The sequence below is a fragment of the Alligator mississippiensis genome, chromosome 2, assembly GCF_030867095.1.
Source record: "Alligator mississippiensis isolate rAllMis1 chromosome 2, rAllMis1, whole genome shotgun sequence".
NCBI lineage: Eukaryota > Metazoa > Chordata > Crocodylia > Alligatoridae > Alligator > Alligator mississippiensis.
In genome coordinates, this window is record NC_081825.1 from 218006595 (window position 1) to 218030727 (window position 24133).

Sequence of the window (24133 nt, forward strand, 5' to 3'; positions counted from 1 at the left end):
CCTGCTGAGGCCACAAAGCCTGCCAAGTTTCAAGGAGATAGGTGCAGGGTTTTGGGGGAACTGCACCTCAAGCTGCGGACAAGCAAAACTCACGACATAGGTGACAGTGTGTGTTAAGGCGCAGCAGGGTGAAAGCTGCAGGGATGGTAGCCCCTGCTGCGGCTACGAAGCCTACCAGCTGTCAAGGAGATCAGTGCAGGGGGTTCTGGGGCCCTGCACCCCTAGCTGCTGACAGGCAAAACTCATGACATGGGTGCTTGTGCAACTGACTGTGTCTGTCTTGGGGAAGTTGATTGTCTGTATTGATTATTTCCTCTCCTTAGTCTGTCTGTGGTTTTGTAGGTGTTAATCTGTGCTCGTTAAGTCATTATGTAGTAGCTAGGTACTGTGTATTGAGCTGGTCCCTGAGTGAATCATGATTAACTGGTAACACAGTAGCTTAGCAGCCAGGCCTGCAGTAGTGTGTGTCGTCTGTCCCCCGTCCCGTCCCCCCCCCCCCCCCCCCCCCCGGTCTCCAGTGCCCCAAGACAGACACAGTTGCACAAGCACCCATGTCATGAGTTTTGCTTGTCCGCAGTTTGAGGTGCGGTTTCCCTCAAACCCCTGCACTTATCTCCTTGAAACTTGGTAGGCTTTGTGGCCTGAGCAGGGGCCACCACCCCTGCAGTTTTCAGCCTGCTGCGACTTAACACGCACAGGGTCATCTGTGTCATGAGTTTTGCCTGTCATCAGTTTGAGGTGCAGTTCCCCCCAAATCCCTGCACCTATCACCTTGAAATTTGGCAGGCTATGTGGCCTCACCAGGGGCTACCACCCCTGTGGTTTTGACCCCACTGTGGCTTAACACATGCACGTGACATGAGCTTTGCTTTCAAGAATTTGGGGTGCAGTTCCCCCAAACCCCTGCACCAATATTCTTGAAACTTGGCAGGCTTCATGCTCTTAGCAGGGGCTAGCAAGCCTGCAGTTTTGACCCCACTGTGTCTTAACACATACACGTGACACAAGTTTTTCTTTCAGGATTTTGGGGTGCAGTTTCTCCGACCCCTCAGCACCTACCTCCTTGAAACTTAGCAGGCTTTGTGGCCTCAGCAGGGGCTAGCATCCCTACAGTTTTGACCCCGCTGTGGCTTAACACATACGTGAGACTGAGTTTTGCTCTCAAGATTTTGGGGTACAGTTTCTCTGAACCCCCTCCACCTATCTTCTTGAAACTTGGCACACATCATGCCCTCTGAAGGGGCTACCATTCCTCGAAGTTTCATCCCGATCTGGCCAGAAATGACAAAGTTATAGCCTGTTTTGACCTTCCCCATTATATCCTATGGACAAAATGTCGAAACAGGGTCAAAACAGCAAAACATTTCGATAGAACGAAACGGAACAGCCATTTCGACTCGAAACAGAAGTTGAAACAAAACACTGTTCTGTCGAAATGCTGGTTGAAATGAAACGCTTCCATTTCGCACAGCCCTACTCATTACCTTTATGCTGTAATGTTTAGGCAGCACTGCTGTTGGATGAAAACATAATTGTTTACCAACACAGATTCTGAGAGGAGCTCTTCACCAAGTGGAAGGAGATGGTTCAGGAGCATTCTGACAATCATCTTTCCTGTGGTCGACCGCAAGGCAATCCCTCTGTAATTTCCACAGTTGGACCAGTCTCCTTTCTTGAAGATTGTCATGATCATGGTATCCCTTAGGTTGTTTGGGATTTCCTCATCGTTCCAGATCCCTAAGATGAGGGCATGGACCTATGATGTAAGCTCTTCTTCCCCTGCTTAATGATTTTGTCAGGGATTCCATTTGCTCAAGATGCACTGTCATTCTTCATCTGCTTGATGACTTTCCTCACCTGGTCAAGGGTTGGAGGGATTCCAAGGCAGTCTCTAACTGGGTGTTTCAGGATAGACTTGAGAATGCTCTCGTCACCAACAGTCTTGATTGAGGTCTTCAAAATACTCCTTCCAGCAGGTATTGATGGTTTCCCTTTCTTTGATCAGGTCTCCTTCATCCTTAGGTCTCGAGGGGGTTGGAACCTGAATACTTGGAGCATAGATCACTTTGGTGGCACTAAAAAAACCTGTCCATATCATGGATGTCATCAAGATGTTAAATCTACTTTGCTTTGTCTTCCCACCATCTGTTCTTCATAACGTAAGTCCTCCTTTGGACTTGTTCCTCAGCTTGTTCATGATTTAGTTTCTTTTGCTTGGAGTCGATATTCTGCCAAGCACAAAAGGCTTGTGGTCAGTCAACTCTTGGAGATCTCAGTCATTCTCATCAAACCAGTCTTGATGTTTCCCGGTAGTGAATCCAAGTGTCTCTTCGCAGGTGCTGATGACAGGACATTCTCCCATTGTTGTTGATTGGAATTTGCCAAGTAGTTGAAGGCTGCTGTCAAATGTCCTCTCAGTCTTCTCTTCTCCAAACTAAATAAACCCAGGTTCCTCAGCCTCTCCTCATAAGTCATGTGCCCCAACCCCCTCACCATTTTCATTGCCCTCAGCTGGACTCTCTCCAATTTGTCCGCATCCTTTTTGTAGTGGGGGGCCCAAAACTGAACACAGCACTCCAGATGTGGCCTCAACAGTGCTGAATAGAGGAGAATAATCATTTCCCTTGATCTGCTGGCAACATACCTACCAATGCAGCTCAGTATGCCTTTGGCCTTCTTGGCAACAAGAGCACACTGTTGGCTCTTATTCAGCTTATTGTCTACTGTAAACCCCAGGTCATTTTCTGTAGGGCTGCTGCCTAGCCAGTCAATCCCCATGCTGTACGAGTGTAGGCAATTGCTCTATCATAAGTGTAGGACTTTGCACTTTTCCTTATTGAACCTCATGAGATTCCTTTGGAGAAGTGTGTTGGGGGGGGGGGGGAGGGCATGTGTGTGGAATCAGGGGTGTACGGAGGTGTTGTGCATGTGTGAGGGGGTGCTGCCTGGATGTTGGGTCACAGTAGCCAGCTGGGAGTGAGGGGAGGAAGGAGGTGGCATGGGGCATGTGCAGCCAAGTTCACCCAGGCAGTACAGTCCACGGGTGCCTCTGCGGTGCTTCGCATGGGGCCAAACCTCACCTGGGGTAGCCTATGCCCGTTGTCCCAGCCCTAGCCAGTGTACATAGCTTCAAGGGGCTGCTCGGCTCCCTTTGTCTTCAGTGGCAGCTCCTCCTCTTGCTCCTGCTGCACTGCTCTGGGCAGGGAGGAAGCGTCAGATAGGCGGTTCCTGCCCCAGTGCATGGGACTCCAACTCCCAGCTGCCTTCCACCCACTCCACCCACCTGGTGCAGGCAGCCAAGTGGGTGGAAGGCAGCCGGGAGCTGGAGTCGGAGCACCATATGATGAAACAGGAGTTGCCTGGCTGAAGCTTTCTCCCCTCCCGGAGCGGCACAGCAGGAGGAGGAGCTGTTGCTGGAGACGAGGGGAGCCGAGCAGTACCTAGGTGGTTGTAGCTGCCCTGGGAGCAGCCCTGCTGGTAAGTTGTACATGCTGACCCAGGCTGCAGTGGCAGGAACAGGCTGGAGCGCAGCATGGGCTGCACTGGGTTGGCCCGTTGTGTAGTGCCCCCTGCAGGCCAGATCCAATCGGTTGTTGGGCCGGTAATGGCCCATGGGCTGTATTTTGTCCACCCCTGCTGTAGCAGGTAGGCTCTTGCTGTTTGAATTTCCAGTGTGTTTAAATTTATGGTATAGGGTTTCTACACGTTCATTTCTGTTGTTTAAAGGAGCTTTCTGCATTTATTATAGAATAATATGCAACAATCAGTTCAGTCCATGTGACTTTCTGTTGCTGATTCAAAAAATGTATTCATGATTAAAGTTTCTTTAGTCTTTTTTGTTGGCTGCCATTGTTAATCCAGAATTTGGCTTCTGAAGTAAAGGACTATATTACTGCTATACTGTTAGGTGTTAGAAAGTCAGCAGTGGCATTTCATCTATGTATTAAAGAAAATCCACTGAAGGTCTGTTGTCACATGAGGATAAAGAACATTTTTAGTTCAGTGTATCATCAGTTATAACTTAGTTATTAATTGGCCTATTATTTAACTTCTGATGAAACATAACTAGAAAATATTTATGAATTAAAACTCACAAATATGGATGCATTTACTTTTAGCATACCTACATTTCCATGTATGTACATGAAAGTTTACTAATCTTGACACTGTTCCCAGTTTTACTTTACTGCTATGCTAAAAGCTCAAATTTGGCTTTATTGATGTTCAGTAAATAACCAAATATATTTCAGAAATACATTCAGCTGGTTCAAATGCTACTTCCTCCCTACCCCACTCCAAATCTTTTTTGATAAATGCTGAGGATGTAAGACTATGGTTAATTAGAAACAGAATTCAAAAACTCAACTTTGATGGAAAAATAGCCAGTTTTACTTGGATTAATGGGAAAATGCACACAAAAAAGAACAAAACCAAAAACTGATTGATAAATATGTTTGTTTATGGCTAAAAATTAAGACATTCTGTCCAAAAACTTTTGGTTTGCATATACACAAAAAAGTAATTTAAGACTTTTTTGTATATTCTCCCCTGATGCAGATTACCCTCTGCCAGGGTAATCTGCATCAGGGTGCCAGAGTAATCTGCATCCTCTGCCAGGGTGACAGGAGTGTGGATCTGAATATTGGATATCCAAATAGGTTTTAGTTTTATATTGCTTTGCTTTTTGGGGCGAGGGGCTAAGGGAGCTGGGTGTGGAGGGAAGTGGGCAGTGTTTTCTCATATCCTGAATCAAGTTGCTTGCTCTACCCTCCTCCCAAAGAAACAAATTATGTGATATGAGCTACAGAACTTTTTGTGACAGAGTATGGTAAATATAGATGAGGCCTGGGTCTCTTTTTAGTGCTTTTTCCCCACTAAAGGAAATGCCAGGGCAACATAAATGAGTTCACAGAAATTGATGTAAGAGTTTATGCGGCCAATAAACTAGCACCTAGGAAACTGCCTGCATCACTTAGTAGTTTCGTAGTAGCTAGGGTCAGGAGGGACCTGAACAGATCATGTAGCCTGACCCCCTGCCACAGGCAGGAATGACTGCTGGGTTCACAAGACCCCAGACAGGTGATCATCCAACCTCCTCTTGAATTTGCCCAAGGTAGGGGCGAGGACCACTTCCCTAGGAAGTTGGTTCCAGATTTTGGCCACCCTATCTGTAAAATATTGCCTTCTGATCTCTAACCTAAACCTATTCTCCATCAGCTTATTACTATTATTCCTCGTCATGCTGGGAAGAAAAGGGCCAATTCTCCATCAGCTTATTACCATTATTCCTTGTGGTGCTGGGAAGAAAAGGGCTCCACCTATTTGCTGTTGATCTCCCCTGATGAGTTTGTAGGCAGCCACCAGGTCCCCCCTCAGCCTTTTCTTGCTGAGGCTGAACAGGTTCAGGTCCCTCAGTCTCTCCTCATAGGGCCTGTCCTGCCCTCTCACTAAGCGGGTGGCTGTCCTCTGAACCCTCTCCAGGCTGGCCACATCCCTCCTCTGTGCTTTCAAGAGGGGAACTCCCCAGCCTGTATGTATGCTGTGGATTCCTTCTCCCAAGATGCAGCACCCTGCTTTTGTCTACGTTGAACCCCATCCTATTCTCATCTGCCCACTTTTGTAGTTGGTCTAAATCTATTTGCAGCCTCTCTCTCCCTTCAAGTGTGTCCGCCTCACTCCACATCTTAGTGTCATCAGCAAACTTGGACAGCATGCTTTCTACCCCCTTGTCCAAGTCGCTGATGAAGATGTAAAACAGCGCGGGCCCGAGGACCAAGCCCTGGGGTACCCCACTGCTCACATCTCGCCAGGTTGAGTACAACCCGTCCACCACTACTCTCTGGGTGCACCCCATCAGCCAATCTTTTACCCATCCAACTGTGTAGGCATCAATGCCACAGTCACTTAATTTATTGATGAGGATGGGGTGAGAGACAGTGTCAAAGGCCTTCTTAAAGTCTAGAAAGACTACGTCCACGGCGACACCATCATCCAAGGATTTAGTTACTTGGTCATAAAAAGCAATCAGGTTGGTCAGGCAGGACCTGCCTTTGATGAACCCAGCTTCTTTTAACATGCTTAATCTTCACAGCTCTTAGGATTCCAAGTCCTTTAAGTCTTTTCTTATAGTTGGACCTTCCCCTTTAACAAACAGAACATTATCAACCTGCCAGTGGGATGATTACATTATAATGCCTCATTAGAACAGTACTGTTTTTTGGGGGTTTTTTTTAGGCTGAAAGTTTTCTGACTTAAGTTTGGATAACTGAGGGTTATTTTTACTTGAAACAAACATCCACTACTATATTTTTAAACATTCACTTACTTTAGACCTGTCCAGTAAATATATATTGCATTGCATTGACTGAAACAATTCCATTCCTTTTAGGGACTAGAGAAATATTAAACTCTGCATAGTACATATTGATGGCTTCAGTACGCCTTGGTTCTTACAGAAGTTGCATTTAAAAAACCCCTCCCTTCTTATTGGAGACATAAATACTTGTCTAGGTTTGCACCTGTACGTTGTACTTTAGCACCTCCCTGTAGTTCATGTAACAGCCAAAGAAGGGTACTTTGCATCATTTTTATATATGTTCTAGTATATTAGAGATCTGAAGGTTGACAGGTAGATAATAACTTGATAGGACTTGGGATGACTGACATAAGGCTTTGTGGTTTATTGTTGCTTCTCTGGTAGCTTAAGTGGGGTAAGTTTAGATACAAATTGAAATGTTAGGTCAGAAGTAAGGCTTCAGGGGTAGAAAGGAATAGTAGCTGTCCCTGCAGGCATCATCATAGAACAATAAATACATGCCACTGCCTAATTTCCATGATGGAACTTAATCACATTTATATGGCTTTCAGTGTGCTCCTTTCATACATTGTTGAGTTTAGATTAAATGCTTCTTTGGGCCTGTAAGTACTTCCCCAAACTACTTCACTTTCTCCATGATGGACCATGAATGCCTGTGGACAATGGAACAAGCTGCTCAGAGAAGTTATGAAATAATAATCTTTGGAGATTTTTCAGAAAAGACTTACAAATAATTTAGGATAAACATGTGCTGCATTTGTACAGGGGTTGGACTAACTCAGTGCTTCTCAACCTTTTTTGTACCAGGACCCATTTGTGAACATCAATGGCCAGTCTCAACCCATAGCCCCATGGCCATGCCCCTCACAGCCAAGACACAGATCCCTGGTCCTGCTGGTGCCCTCACTCCCCACCCATAGCCCCCTGGCCTTGCTGGTGCCCTTGCTCCCAAGCCACAGTCCCCTGCCCCCCTACCCCACTGGGTCATGTTGGTGCCTCTCCCAACTTGCAGTGCCCTGTCCCACTCAGCCTGGAGCGTGGTGGCTGCAGCAGCTCCAGCTAATGCAGGTGGCAGCAGAGCAAGTCTGGCCCCAGCAGAGGCTGAAGGGAGGAGGAGGGGAGACCTGTGGCACCCCCGCACTGGGCTGGGCTTCCTGCACCACACCAGGCAGCCTGGTCATGGCCCTTCCTACCCCATGAGCAGCGTCTCCCAGGTGCACTACCCCTGTGAGTATGGGCACTGGCTCTGGTGCTGCCAGCCTAGCCAAGCAGCTTCCTACTGACCCTGAAGGACCACCCTCACCTTACCTCTGCAGGAGGGGAAGATGCCTTCCCCCCCAGTCTCCCCTGCCCTGACACAGCCTCGGTGCCTGCCACCTTCCCCCCGTGCTGGCAGGCACCTGCCTCCTGTGCACATCCATCCCCTCTACCCCCCCCCCCCCCCAAACAGTCTACAAGCCCTGGACCTCTGACCCCCACTCCCCACACACTTACCTGCATCCAGCTGCTGGGGCTGCTCCCACGACCCTGCCTGGCTGCATACTGGCCACATGCATGTGCATGCACAGATCCATGTGCGCCTGCTGCCTCCAATCACCCCAAGCAGCTCCTTGCAGTCTGGAAGGCTGCCAGCCTACAAGGGGAAACCCATTCTTTCCCATGTGTTTCTGGGACTTGCTCATGATCCTTTCAAATATTCTTGCAACCCACTTTTGGGTTGTGACCCACAGGTTGAGAAACACTGGACTAGATTACTTTTGGGCTCCCTCCTAACCCTATTATTCTCTTATCTCCTATCAGAGTGATTAAGACCATGCACCTGAAAATAAAGGCAGAATACCATATTCTCTGCTGACTTGTATCCCATGCAAGTCCTTTAGTGTAAGTGTGGTTTAGTCAGCATAAAACTTACCTCATCCAAAACCTACTGCTTATTATGGTACGTAAATCCTGCTGCATATTTTTTATCCATTCTTGTTCTGTTTAAACTCTGCAGGTGAGGACACTGAATTTTCAGGTTCCCATGTAAATCTACCTTAAGTAACAGTGCAACTGAAAACCTCTGTAATTCAAGAAAATTCAAAGTTAAGGTCAAATTTGAAGTGCAACTTTCTTCCTATATATAATATAAAATATATACACATTATTAAAGATCTACTGAGGGATGAGCTGTGCATGACTTGGATATATGCTACAGGTGATTTTATTTATGAATTCATAAATTTTATTTTAAGGACAGAGAGACCTTTAAGATCATTCAGTCTAATCTCTTCCATAATACAGACTTTATGCATTGGCTTCATTCAGTGAATTCTTGTATCTAGTCAGAATGCTTGTGGCTGAGCTAGGGAGAAATGTTTTTGGGAAGGACATTTTATTTTAATTTAAAGCCCCATATCATGCCCCCAAGCCCCCAGGAACCAAAAAGTGTGGCTCCAAGTGCTCTTACTTCCCTACCTCCACCCAAAGTCGGGTGAGGACACTGCAGACTTCAGTCACTTGCATGCTATTAGAGTTTATTGAACTCATGTTCAGGAAACAACAGAAAGCAGAAAAGTGACAGCACTCCCAGCCCCAGGTCAGCTGCCCCTGGGAGTTCCAAAGCATAGGTGCGAACATTTCTCCTGGATTCAGGTGCTCGCTCCCATCCCCTGGTCAGAGCTGCAGCACTTAACACAGTTCTGAACCCGTTTTGAAATTATGACATTTTGGAATGGTTCATTTGTTAAGTCTGTCCACACCCATAGTATGTGTGTCTTGGGGATAGAGCCACTGCCTTGTTCAAGGAATACGGAGACTTTTTCATACACTTCGTAGATGTTGGGGCTGGGAGGGACCTCACAAAATCATCGGGTCCAGCCCTCTGCCCAAAGGACAGGAAGTCAGTTGGGGTCAGATCACCACAGCAAGATAAGCATCCAAACATTTCTTAAAGGTATCCAGAGTAGGTGCTTGTGCCACTTCTGGGGGGAGTGTATTCCAGACTGTGGGGACTTGAATGGTAAAGAAGTTTTTCCTTCTAAAATGGTTTTCCAGTAGTTTGTGACCATTAGACCTTTTCTTCCCTTGGGGTGCCCTGGTGAACTGACGTTTTCTCAGTTCCTGATACACGCCCCTTATATACTGATAGGTTGCCACCGAGTCAGCCCTGAGCCTTCGCTTCTTCGGACTGAATAGTCCCGTGCCTCTTAGCCTATTTTAATGAGCATTAACTAAATAGCGCATTTTTAAAGTAATGCTTTTATGCACATACAAATAAGCTAATGTGCATTAAAGTGCATGTGTAGACATGCACAGTAAGAGCTTCAGATCCTTGTTAAAGATGTTCATTGTCAGAAACTTTAAGCCTGATTCTGATCTCTTACCAGCGCAAATCAGAAGTAACTGCTGAATTCAGTGAAGTGAATAAGAGACAAATTCAGCCCTGTTGCTTTTTGTTTAAGCATGTTTGGTACAACAGGAGAGATCATCCACAGTTCTAAGCACCCTCCATATCAGACAAACTGGGTGAAGCCACAAGGACAGCCTTGGTTCCTAATTTGCTCACTTCAGTTGAGTAAAATTGGATCCAAAATATTGCTGGACCTCTGCTTGTGAATGTATTCGGATTAACCAGAGAGCTTTTATGAAAAGTCTGTTTGGATCCTTTAAAGAAAATTTGCCATCTGTAATGAAGCAACAGCAGTTATTGCAGTGCCTAGGTACAACAATCAATTAGTCATTAAATTGTATCTCTGTGGGCATTTGTTGTACACATGCATGTGCCACAGCACCGGGCACTTTTAAAATTGCCCAGCACTGTGGCACATACACTTATATAAGTGGGAAAATGCAAATCAGCACTGAGAAAATGGCAGAGGTGCTTTAGTTTAAATGCATGCGACTCAGTGCTGGGCATATAAGCTCACATGCTCCGTAGACTCAATTAATTGAGTTTGCTCTGATGCACTGGATTTCCAGCATGTCAGAGCAGACAAAGGTACATGCATAAATGCCCTATATGTAGATTAATAATCGTGTGTGTGTCTATGTGTGTACACATGTATTTTATTATTAATATCCATATTAATATGCATAGTATATGTAATATATATACAATGGTATATACAATAATATTAATATACATATGTGTGCATGGGTATACATATGAGGGTGTACATGTATGCGCACATATATGTGTATATATGTGTATATTGATGTTCTGTATATGTATCTTAATAATCTGAGAGACTATTATCACATTCATGCTTTGTTCACCTTTACTGTATCATTTGGCAAACTAGAGTTCAATTTAATATCTAATGGCATATATTTTCTGTGCATCTATTCCAAAGAATAATGCATTCCTATTGTTGCAAGTATTTTCCTCCTGAGGAAATGCTGTATTTCCTTACATTTTTTGTTACAGAAATTAAAACTTACTCTTTTGGGATTTCCGCTTCATTTAACCTTTTGTTCAACTCATTTACTCTGTCTAAACATCTTAATGACTGTAGTTTTCTTGAGCCTCATGTGGAAAGCTCTGTATCCAGAGGACCCATGTCCATATGCCCAACTTTAGTATAGAGAAAAATCAAGTATCTTTAAAATCCTGAGCTTCATTTTTCTGTTACATTTTTCCAGTATTGTTAACTAAATTGACTCCTTACTTTCTCCTATTTTCTCCTCTCTTTTTTTTCTTTCCATTTTTCAGATTTCTTTTTTTTTTCGTTTGTTTTTTTTTTTTTTTTTGCAATATTCTCTATAGATTTTAATTTCAGGGCTTCATTGTGAGCTCTCCATTGTGAAAACAAGGTAATAAACCAAAGCACCATAAGCTTAGCAGTCTCTTTTGGTAAAACCCCTCCAGGAGTAAAATGGAAATGGAAAATAGAACTATCTGCTTCATGATATTATTTGAAGTTTCTCAAGGTGTTTTATCCTCAGAGAACCCAAAGCAGAGCACCTTCTAAAACAGTGTTGCCTAGGGTAGAGGGTAGCAAAGAGATCATATGTGCTTTGCTGAACAAGGGGAGTGCCTGTGGCATAAGGATATTGTACCAAACCTGTGTTTTTGAGAGAGAGGGGAACAAAATCCCTTTAACTCAAAAAAGGAGCTACTCTAATCTTGCTGGAGTTTACTCATTGGAAAGCTGTTGCTTAAACATTTCTACCATCCTCTCTGATGAAACTCTTTGTTGGCAAATTTCTTTCCATGTTTTTATGAACCTTTAAACTTGTTTCCATGAGACTCTCAAGCCTGGATCTTAGCCTACTCCTTTTACTAGATGACCATCCACTCACTCCAAGTGTTTTCTGCCTTGCGTTTAAAACATATGCAGTCAAACATACTTCTTTCATTTCTAAAGTTCAGCTTGTAACATCTAGTTTGGAATAGGTTGGTGCTGTGTGAATAGAGTCAGCAAACATGATTTCCATCATGGTCTTGCCCCATATTAGCAGACTGTAGTGCTTCCTTTTTGTGGAAAAAGGAGGTACCTATAAAATAGGGGTGGGCAAAATATGGCTCACAGGCCGGATTTGGCCCACCAGGCCATTCTATCCAGCTTGCAGGGCCCCTAAAAGTTTTTTATAAAATTAACTATTATTTCTCTGTGGCTGCCTGTCTAAGCTAATGAGGTATCAGTGGCAGTAGGACCCAGGATAAGCTGGTGGCAGGACCCAGGGGCAGCAGCAGCAAGGCCCAACCGGAAACCTCTGCCTAGCAAAGGCTTTTGGCCTGGCGACCCTGGGGCTGTTCCCTGCCACCCTCTGCCTGAGAGTACAGTCAGATAAAAACAGGGGGGAGAAGAGGACCATCAGTGATTGCCCCAGTCCACAGGGTCTGGGTCAACTCCTGCTGTGTTCTTTGGTCCAGGACCCTGCAGCTGGGAATTGTGCATGGCTGGCCAGCAGTTGGGCAGTGAGAATGGGAGAAGCAGTGAGAAGGCGGGGAAATGTCAATGGCAGCAGTGGGCAGGAACACAGTGACAGCTGGGCTGGAGTGCAGGGCAGGAGTGCAGGGCCTATGCCAGTGGCGGCTCAGGGCAGGGTGGCAGGAGCACAGAGCCTGGGCTGCCAGGGGCTCTATGGAGCCAGGCTGACTCTGCCCCTCTCCCTGCTGGTGCAGCAGGAGCCGGCCCAACCTCCACAATTCCCGGCTGGCTACATGTGGTACCAGCCAGGCCAGGCTGGCTCTGGCACCACACAGTTCCTGGCTGCATGGGCAGGACTGTATGGTGCAGCAGGAGCCAGACAGGAACCGTGTGGTGCCAGAGCAGCAGATGAAAGTGTAGAGGGGAGCAGATAGCAGGTGGGGGAAGTGGTGGCGGGTGGGTGCCCTGGGGCCAGGACCAGCAGGTGGCCCAGGGCAGGGTGGTAGGAGCATGGAGCCTGGGCTGACCGGGGCTCTATGGACACCCCACATATCCATCCATACACACACCCACATGCTTCCCAACCCAACATACACACCCACCCTTACCTATCCACCTCCCCCACACCTCACATACACAAATACTCACACACACACCCACAGCCCTCCACACACCCCATACCCACCCACCCATACCCCCCACACCCTCTACAATATACAAAAGTAAGACTTCATTTTAAGCTATTATGCAGTCATTTCTATGTAGACTACACAAACGCATGTAAATCAGAATAACAATATTTTTTTAAAATCAAATAAATGTAAGTTGTAGCAGACGTTTGATTTTTAGAATATAATTTGGTTTTTTTCTGGTTCCAAGATAGCAACCCCCTTGCCAATGAGAGTGCTTCTGGGGGCAAGGGGAGGAGCTTCTGGTGGCAAAGGTCAGGGGTTAGGGGGCAGGGCTTCTAGCCTTAGATGCCAGGCAAAATAATCATCTGCCCTTGCTATCAAAGGTATACATGCACTTAAGTAAGTGCATGTGTTTCCATTGCTGGGGTGGGGGTTGCCTCTGTTTTTAGGTCTGTTTTCAGCTGCTTCTTTTTTTTCTTGGTTTTTTTTATGGTGACTTACGTGAGACTGATAGCCTTGGTGTGCAAAGTCAGGTTAGCAAATGTCTTTTCTTTCCTACTTTGACCCTGACATGGTGTCAGAGGAGAGTTTGGTCCTTGTATTTATCCCAGTACTTGTTTTTTGATGGCTTACCTTCACACTAGAGACTAGACTTCCTAACACTTCATGAAGTACGTGACACTTAGCAGGCCTGTGGTATGGCATCTTTGGTGCCTGCCACTTTAAGGGCACAAAACAGGCAGCAGGAGGAAGGAGGTAACATCAGGCTGAGAGGCTGCTCTGGCCGGAGTCAGGAGGTAATGGCAGGGGCTTTGGGGAGGAGGTGACCCCTTGTTCTGGGTAAGACTTAAAACTGCACCCTGCTGGGGTGATCTGGTGAGGGTCCTAGTAGTGTGGGAGCCCCCAGGAAATGCCAGGCCAGTTACCTCCCTGGTGAAAGGCGGGTCAGGACACCTTATAATCCCAGCCCCACATCGCTGGTGGTGTTCTAACAAGCAGGGGGAGCCCAGGGCTCATTAAGGAGCCCTGAGGCAGAGCTTAGGTTGGAGGAGGGACCTGGAGCTGCACCCAGGCAGTAGCCTGGGGGTGCGAGTCAGGCTGTGTGCAAGAGGGGTGACAAGCTGAGTGACCCTATGTGAGAGGGGTGACAAGCAGAGCAGCCCTGTGAGTGTGGGTGAGTGAAGAGGCCCAGTGGGGGCACAGTGGCCCAGCAAGGGGCTAGGAGCAAAATAGGCCTACAGTTGTACAATCACTCAGTCAATGCTCAGGTGAGGGTAGTAGGAAACACCCATCAGATGCACCGGTACTGACTGAGGAGAGGAGAGCTAAACCCAAAGCTTGGTGAGGCCGGATGGTGTGAGCGTGACCCCTGAGAGAGGGCAGTATGAAAGGGGCTGGGTGAGAGCCAGTGGTGTAAATGGGACCCCAGCGAGAGAGGGATGGCATGTGAGTTGCCCTCCGGGACTGGGTATTAGGCCCTTGTCAGCAGGGCGAGTAATGGGTTGCCTCCTGCCTTAGTCACAACTGTCATTTTTTCATCAAGGCATGGCAGGCGAGTGAAGTGGGTGGTTACCTGAGGAGCAGGGTGGCTGGCGAAGACCTGACAAGGAGGCCACCCTGATTCAAGGCCTATTGATCAGATCACTTAGCAGGCACATTGATATTTGATCCCTATTGCATTTGAAAGGAGACCTAGAGGTGAAGGCTAAAGACAAGCCATTTTATCCCCCACACCTACCTGAGCCACCTTAAGCTTTTTATGTTTAATATGATTCAGCCCTTTTAATCTTACCATAAATGGTCTCCTAGTTCCAATCTGATTCCATCCTTTTGCAAAGTTAACATTACACCAGTAATGGAGTTCAGCCTTTAGAATATATCTGTGAAATCTTTCTTTGATCAGAATTGAGCCCAAGGGATGCAGTGTAAAAGCAATTAACGTGGCTGTGCTCATGTGTCTCTAATACTACCTCTGCATCTGCTTTCATTTTCTTTTGCTTGCTGTCCTTTAGTATAAAATGTAAATCTAAGGCATCAATTTACATTTCTTTATAGTTGGGGCAAGCCATCGTACTTGTAACTCTTATTTTAAGAATTCACAAAGTGATGCATTTAAACACCAAATGGGGATTTAGAGACTCCTGTTAATATATTCATTAGTTTCCTAGCAATACCAAGCATCCAGAAGTCCTTCTGGTTGCCCCCTTGCTGCACAATTTCTGTCTCCACTGCATAAATTCACACTTGCTGACAAAGTTAGTTTAAATAGATACTTGCTAATAAAGTAAGTCTATTCTTAGACCTTCAGGATAAGTCTTGTATTATTATTTTCCTTGTCTTGCTCATGGCAGTCCTGATGACAGATGTGACCTGTTCTTGCCTTCAGTCTAAAATAGCATTCTAATTACTTTGGTAAATGCCTACATAATTCCATTCATTTTAAAGGGCTTTCCTTTTCGTTAATAATTGGTTGTACCATTATTCTTTTAACAGCTATGTCTCGTGTTTCTGTTTTTCAGCAAATGCCAGATGTGAACGTGACCTGGGATGGGGAGGGCCCCAGGCAGCTGCAATCCATCGACATTTCTATTGCTGTGGCAACAGACCGAGGTCTTATTACACCAATCATAAGAGATGCTGCTGCCAAGGGAGTACAGGAAATTGCTGCCTCTGCAAAGGTAAGTCTTGTATATACAGGAGGCTTAGGAATGACTGTTTAGTTTCTTGCAGCCAAGAATATGGTATGATCTGGATGAAGGTGAATGATCTTAAAAGCAGTTTCAGAATGGTTTTAAAGATGCTGCTGTATTTTGAGATTTGAAAATTACTAATATAATAAATTGCCACTCTTCATTTTCTCAGCAGTCTTGTTTTTAAATAGAAGGATAATTTAGCCCATTTTATTTTCGAGTGAAATCTCAGCTAAATGCTGTTTGTTAAACAGAAATTTACAGCCTTCAGCATTTAAATCACACTGATATATTTAGACAAACTTTTGTTAGCAATAGATTAAGTAATTTCAGATTTTTCAGTAATTGCACTGTCTTTTTTTCTAGAAAGTAGATGGGGAGCCATTTGTTTTGTTTGATATATTTCAGCCCTGATTTGTGGCTAGCCATTGTGTGCTCAGCGGAAGTCAGAAAAGAAGCTTTACTCAAAGGTGGCTTTTAGCTAGCTTTGTGCCTCCCAGACCGTAGGTCTACATTATGCCAAGCCAAGTGCAAATTAGAGCTACTCTAATTGTGACAGCTGTCACCGACAATGCCAGAAGGCTGCTGTGGAAGGCAGGAGTAGCTGAGGTACAGGAGTACCCCAGCTGATTCTCTTTCTCATTCGCTGCAGAAAATCAGTTGTGGCTTGGGAGTCACAATGACAGATCTTTGCTACCACAGAGATCCTTATGTAGGTGTAATCTTCCCCTTGTGGGGTAAGCAAACTGTTGGAGTGTAAAGCTACGTGAATGCAGGCATGAGTGTTCCTCCTGTCTGTCATTTCACCCAGTTTCACTCCGTGTGGAATTTTTTCTGCATACCAGGGTTGGAAGAAGAAAGAAACGTTTTTTCCCCACTTCACAGTAACAACGCTTATGAAAATAAACAAAAAAATACAACCATTATTGAAAGAGAATAGTTTGTGTCAGCTGTGATAGAAAAGTCAGGCAATTCAGTGACCTACCAGCTAGTCAAGAAGGCAAGGATAGTAGAGAATACAATAAACGCTTCAAATTCCCTCACTGACCTCTGCTTCTGTGTTGGGTTAATATAGCTGTTCAGTTACTCTTTCCAAGAGGCTACTTATTCTCAGATCTCCTTTTCTGTAATCGCAGTACATAAAAGTACATTGAACCAACAACGCAGGTTAAGAATGTGAGAACTACAGTTACAAGAAGAGGGTAGAAAAGGGATTAATTTCCTATCACTGACTCTGTGCAAGATAATGCACTGTTGTGAAGCACTGCACTGTTGGAAAGAGTTCCAAAATGGATTATTCTTAAACACTATGGGTGTTTATATACCCCATTTAAAGCGCCTGGAGCATCTCACGTATCAGCATCCCCGCACTTAAAAATGGCGATGCAAGCTTTCGTTAAAGCACCGCCACCGCCATTTTTATTGGGGATGCTGACACACAAGATGTTGGAGTCTGGAGCGCAGTAATTGCCACTCTCCAGCAGACTTGATTTAATTGAGCCTGCTCCAACGCACTGTAATTACAGCACGTTAGAGCAGCCTTGCTGCTTGTGTATAGGTGTCCTATGATCGTAAGATAAACATTTTTCATTTCTACAAGTCCTTTCTTCTTTTCAATTAGACTATTCATCTGCAGCTACTGCATACCTATACTTAGATCTAACATAGGAAAGGGTGCAGGATTGAGTGTACCCATGGACATAATTTTGTTTCTTTAGCAACTTCAGTATGCACTGGAAAAATATTTTTATTTCACTTTTTTAATCTAAGAGACTGTGATTAGAGAGAGTCCCCATATAGTATGGCAGATGCTTCACCTGATGGCTGGATTACATCTGTGTCCCCTATTGCCTTGTGCTAATTCTGACTAATTTCCAGGTCATGTGTACATGAAATTACCTTTATTTTGATCATGTGAGTAGTTTTAGTTCACCTATTTTATATATTCTTACTATCCCTGTTGTGTAGACAAGGGTTCTTTCTATGGATGCCTTTCTCTGGTTTTGTAATTACTTTTAGATATTTTTTTTAAAGTACAAGTTCCTGTATATTCTCTTTATAGGTTTTATGTTTATTCTATGCTGTCAGAGTTTTCCAATGCCCTGGGTTAGCTTTGTGTCTTTTTTATTGAGACTGTTTGAGATATATCGCCAACAAGCTTTTGCAGTTCAGTGGCCATAATAGAGCAGTTTTTCTGCTTTATGGTATCCTTCTGTATCCTGTCCTGTTAAAAATCTTACGGATTGTTTAGCACATCAGTGGCTCTTTGGGATCAGAACCCGTTATATTTCCTAATTACTAGTTTAACTCAGCTACAATAATTGTACTCAATAGTTCACTGCAGCCTTTCAGAGTCTTGATAGAAAGATTCCTTATAAGCAGCTACAAGGTAGAAAATTGTTTGCCGGGACATCAGCGTCACAGATGAGACGTAAATATTTGCCTTCATTCACCATTCTTCCAACCACTGTTTTTATCCCATTTAGGCTCATCTCAGAAGAAGGAAAGGTCCCTATATTTTTATTGGAAAGCACCCATTAGAAAATATCTGGCTCAACAAATTTTGCTGATGTGTTGGGTCATCCTCTCTAGTAACCATGTTTAAATGAGTGTCTAGCTGCATTATTCAAAAGTTATGTTGTGGATGAAGGCAGAACTGTTACAAAACAAACTTTTTCACCTTCTTTCATGAAACTGAGATTCTTCCTAGTTGCAATGTAAATTAATGTATCCTGACTTGAGTTGCAGTTCTGACTTCGTTTTGCATTACCATAGGTAAGTGCCATTATTTTCAGTGGAAGTAAGGTCTTATATCACAGATGTAAGATTCAGAGGCAGTTCAGATCATAAAATCATTGTTTTATAGTTTCAAAGCAAAGTACAAGCATTCATCTGCAAAAAAGGGATAAGAACATGTGCCTTATAAGGAAGTTGTGATGCTACATCATTACTATTCATTAGGTGGTCTGAATTCTCTCGTAAACATGTTGTAGCAATGCAATATATTAACATAGTTGAGCAGAATAACAAAAGCACAAATAAAAATTATTTTCTATCTCCTGGGAGTGGGTCGTACACTGGAGGTAGTTCTTAGATAACTGTTCTGGTGTCTCTCTAATTGGCCCTGTCAACCAAGCTCTAGCTACCTTGACTGTAATACAGAACAGAGGGAGTAAACTGTCAAGGGGAGAAAAAAAAGAGGGAAGTAGCAAATATTTTTACTAATTGCTTATCTCCATAGAACAAAAGTTCTATTTATTTAATGCGAACTTCCAATTCATAAAAGAAAAACACCTAGAAGTATTGCTACCTAAGAAGCATAATTTTGATGCAAATTTCATGTAGACAAACGAGTGTCAAGGAAAAAGTAGTTTGGTAAAGCTTAAAGAGAGAAAAGGAGTACAACTTAAAAATACCGCCCTTTGTAATTGCACTTGGTCAACTCTCCATCCTCACTTAGAACCAAACCAAACTTATCTGCAGTAGGCATATCAGAACATTGCCATTGATTTGGCTGAACTTTGCTTTACTTTTGAACAAATTATACATGTTGTCCTTTTTGACCTTTATGTTTTTCCAAACAAATTTCCAAAAAGCTAAATAAGTAGAACCCCTGGGCAAGATTATGATGCCCTTTTGTAGAATTGTACCTCATTCTTCAAGCAGTCCCTCTAAAATGTAAGAACCTTTTTATATGGTTTTCTGAGTATGTACCAAAACATCTGATTCTCACTGCCCATTAGAATAGGAGATTTTGATCTTGGCTATTTCCCTCTGTTTGCTCTTTTGGATGGAAAAAAAACAGATATTTTTCCACATGGGGAAAAGTGAAAATATGTAGTTTTGTTGTCACTACAGCATTGCTTCCAGTTTAGTATCTTGAAGTTCATGAATTCAGCATTTTATTCTCTCTGCCACATAGTTAAAATGTAATTAGACTAATCCTAAAAATGATCAAAGAAATGCCTCTCTCTTCTGTAAACTGCTGTTCATAGTTGTCCATTGCTTATGGCCAGTATTCAGTCCATATGTCAAATTCTTATCTGAGCAATTTGAATTACTTTTTAATTGCAGATGTTTTTACAATATCAAGCATTTACTCAAATATAAGATGAGGTTCCCCCCACACCTCCTAGTTAGCATGGGGGAAGGCGTCTCGTCTTCCATGCTCTGATGAGTTTTGGAAATAGTTGCTTTTGCCTGGAAGAAAGGCATAGTGTTGCTGTTGTTCCAGTGTGGGGTAATGCATGCTACTTGACATTTTAAAGAGAACAACCCCATTATCTTCCCTTTTATTAAGTACCAAATTTGACTGCTATATTAATAGTCTGTGGCTTGACTTTTTATAGCTTGTGATCTTTCATATAAAGTAGGTACAAGTTTGCACAAAAATGACATGAAAAGCAAAATTAAGGTTGGAAAGTCAAATACTTGGCAATTAGGAGATTCCTGAAGTAAGTTTTCATGCTCAGCCAAAATCTGCCCCTCCTTTTCACATGCATTGTGACACCATCTTTAATTGTAAACTCACATGGTATGTTTTTCACAGAATCCTTGCTTCATTCAGAGCACAGCATGGGCTTGCTGTATACTGAAAAAAGCTTTTGTCCATAGGACCACTGCTGTGTTTTTATAGGAGTTGGAAGGTTTGCAGTGAATAAGGCAGGGGGTTACAGTCATTCAGTTGGTGAAAACAGTTGAATGCTTCACTGGAGAAATTGAGTTCTCGCTGCCTGGTACAGAGTTTCAGTCAGTTTGATGCTGGGCAACTCATTTAAACCAAACTGTTGATACATGATCAGTAATGGGTGACATGAGATTCCCTCATTGTCTGAGTGCCTGACTGTAGGAACTGATTTGCAGAAATGTTGGCTAGTCCATGGTTGGTATAGATTAATAGATTTATGTTACATAAACTGAAAATAATAAATTCCATAGTTTCAAACTAGGCACCCAAATCTCATATTTCTTAATCATAATCTTTGTGTACCTTAGCTCCCCTGTCAATTAAATGATAATGTTTTCTTATTTTACAGGGGTTTGGGAAGATGCATTTATGTATGCACATGGATGCTCAGGTGGTGAGGGCCATAATCTTTTTGAGAAAATGTAATAATTATGCCTTCATACAGAATTTGAATAGTTTGCCTGTAACTGTCAGTCCTGGATCGAGTTTTACTCAATGTCTTCATCAGTGACCGGGAAGATGGCATAGAGCACACCCTCAGAAAGTTTGCAGATGACACCAAGCTGGGGGGAGTAGTAGATATACTGGAGGGTAGGGCTAGGATTCAGTGACCTGGACACATTGGAGGTTGGGCCAAAAGGAATCTCATGAGGTTCAACAAGGACAAGTGCAGAGTCCTGCATGTAGGTTGCAACAATCCCATGCACCACCAGTACAGGCTTGGGGGCTGACTGGCTGGGCAGTAGTTCTGCAGAAAAGGAGCTAGGGGTTAAAGTGGACAATAAGCTGAATATGAGCAAACAGTGCACCCTTGTTGCAAAGAAGGCTGATGACATACTGTGCTACATCAGTAGGAGTATTGCCAGTAGGTCAAGGGAAATGATTATTCTCCTCTATTCAGGACTGGTGAGGCCACATCCGGAGTATTGTGTTCAGTTTGGGCCCCCCACTACAGAAAGGATGTAGACAAATTGGAGAGGGTCCAGTGCAGGGAAACAAAAATGGTGAGGGGGCTGGGGCTTATGACTTATGAGGAAAGACTGAGGGAACTGGGCTTATTTAGTTTAGAGAAGAGAAGACTAAGGGGATTTAACAGCAGTCTTCAACTACATGAAGAGGGGTTCGAAAGAGGATGGAGCTGGACTGTTCTCAGTGGTGGCAGATGACAGAACAAGGAGCAATGGTCTCAAGTTGCAACAAGGGAAGGTTATTAGATTTTGGGAAAAACTTTCTCACTAGGAGATTAGTAAAGCACTGGAACAGGTTACCCAGAGAGGTTGTGGACTCTTCATCCTTGGAGGTTTTTAAGACCTGGCTAGACAAAGCCTTGGCTGGGATGATTTAGTTGGGGATGGTCCTGCTTTGAGCAGCGGGTTGGACTAGGTGACATCTTGAGGTCCCTTCCAACCCTTATTTTATATGGTTCTATGACTTTTGCAACCTCATTTTGTGTCTTTTCAGTGTAGTTTTTTAATTTCTTTTTATTAAAAACAAACAAGTCCCCTCTCTCCCTTAAACCTAGAGATTCTATCACAAAGCACCATATCAACTCCCATCAGGGTCATGAACAGGTTTCGAACCTACAGAGGTGTTGCACGATCCTATGGTACTTGGAGTACCATAGTAATGTAGTAACTGATTGTGGTCTTTTCTGACTGATACTAGATGGGGTAAGGCAAACATTGTGTTGGTTCTCAAGTTATTTTCTAAAAGCAGCGAAATGCTGAGAGTTGAGAACCTTGTATTTCCTTCAAGTTTAGTGAGTGGGCAGAGGCGAGGATAATCTGTAATGGGCATGGACTCTTGCCTTTTTCCCTAAATTTGGCCATTCTGCTCTGTATTATCCACCCCATCATGCCTGACTCTGTGCATATCCATTACTAGTTTCCAAATATCAGGCTTCTCATCCTAGAACGGTTTCCTTACTGAGTGATATTTCTCTCTGTCATTCACCCTCTGACACTCAGTTCTTGCGAACAGTTCCAGATTTTCTTTCTTTCTTGGGCTTGTCATCCATTCCAGAGTCTTCACCCAGCTCTGATTTCTTTTCTCTGACTCTTCCAGTTCTCTTCAATCCAGTGTCTTGTCAAGTGTCTCTCCTTTCCATTAGTCCCAGTCTCCTTATGTAGCCAGTCTCCTCCCTCCCTGAATGTTTCGTCAGTTTCAGTGTTCCTCCAGCCAACTGGCTGATAGTCCCTGCCCTATTTCCCTCATCAGCTCTCAGTCTCAGCCTTCTCTATCCTAGTTTTCAATCTCCTGGCCTTAGCAGCCTTGCCTACCTACCTTACTGTCTTCCACTCCAATTCCTAGTCAAAAATTTCCCCATACTAATTTTCTCTGCTTCACCAGTCTGTTACAGTTTACTCCTCCTTCTACCCTTAGCTGCAGCTTTTTTGCCAGGACAAACTACTATAGCCTTCCCACCCCTCTGGATGCGAGGGATGTTAATATCCCTCTTTTTATTTCTGGTGGTAGCCCTACCCTGATCCAGAGCAACTGAAAATAATAGTTACAGGGAAAACCATTTGAAGCCCTTTGCAGCATCACATTCATTCATTCATTCATTCATTCATTCATTCATTCATTCATTGTGTTGGGACTATGCATGTGTACTCAGTCCATATGTAAGAGCTCTTTGGGGAAGACTCGTGCAGTTTGATCAATATGAATAGTTATGAGAGGATGGAGCATGTTCAGCAAGAACAAACTATTCAGATATTGTGATTTTTAACAGCCAAAACAATCTCTCCTGTGTGTGCGCAAGCTGGTTGTTTTTTCAAAGGCTTTTAACTTGGATAAATGTGAATGCATATTTCTGGGTGGGCCTGGCCCAAACCCTTGCCGCATTTCGAGATCCTGCTCCAAAACTTTAAAAGCACTAGTAAAGAAAAGGAGAATGAACCAAAATTGATTAATCAGAAATTAGGGTGAATTAATGGAGGAGAAACGAGGGAATTAGCTGTTCTTACCACCAGCCTCTTATAAGATGCTTGATAAAGAGTTTGAGGTAATGCTGGAAACTGCTGCCTTCTGGGCTGTAAGAGACTGCTAGGCTTCCATTTCCTTATCTTCAAAGAAAGCAGGCCAAATGAGAGAGCCACCACTTCTTCTGGCCTCCGTTTTTTATCCTCTTGATCAGCATCTGGGATGTCAGACTTGAGTCCATGCTTTCATCCTTTTTTTCCTGTCACTTCCCCCTCCTCTCTGCCCTTCCCCCCTCCCCCATTTCTTCTCTGTCTCCCTTTGACTTCCATTTAATAAAAGGCTAGCTTAGCTAGCCAAGCAATGCTGTGAACCTGCAAGACCATTTAAAGTAGTGTCTTAAGCAGTGAAATTGTTATGAGTTTACCAGGTCCCCAGTTGGATGCTAAAGCTATGTGCTATATCTGTCTTTCTCCAGTGAGATTGTAAGGGTCAGCACCAGAGGTATAAACAACACTTTCTACTTTTGTTATTGTGTTATCTGTGGTTATGCATGTGTTTTTATTAGGACCCTGGCACATGCTGCATGCATATTGGAATCTGAGGAATTTTATCCTGAATCCTAGCAATTGAGCATCCTGCCATGCCCAATGTTCAACCTGGCATGGCAGCATGCACAGTTGTTGGGATCTGGGATGAAATTCCTCAGATCCCATTGAGGATCTGCAAGGGCGTGCAGCTGGTTGCACGCATCTAGGTATGAGGAAGCTGGAGAGTGGGGGGCTTCTCCATTCACAGCTCCCCCTGTAGTAGACATGTCTCAGTCTGAATGGCATATGGGGACTTTTAAAGCCATGCTGTGTAGCCCAAATCCAGCCACGTGTGCATTTCAGATTAAAGTGTGGTACAAACCAACCACAGAAATTTCCATATTAAATGTGGTTTGCCCTTTTATCATAATAAATTGGCTGAACATGTGGGCATGTTACACTTTATTATTATTGTAATTATTTACAATTGCCACAAATGTC

General features: G+C 43.9%; 1 protein-coding gene across 1 annotated transcript in view; it reads left to right on the plus strand.

Annotated features, from left to right (window-relative positions):
* PDHX (pyruvate dehydrogenase complex component X) overlaps nucleotides 1-24133 on the plus strand; it is a 114738-nt gene that overhangs the window by 85217 nt on the left and 5388 nt on the right. Inside the window, exon 9 of the mRNA XM_006257993.4 lies at nucleotides 15323-15481. Coding sequence (XP_006258055.3) covers nucleotides 15323-15481 — 159 coding nt within the window. The remainder of the gene's footprint in view (nucleotides 1-15322; nucleotides 15482-24133) is intronic.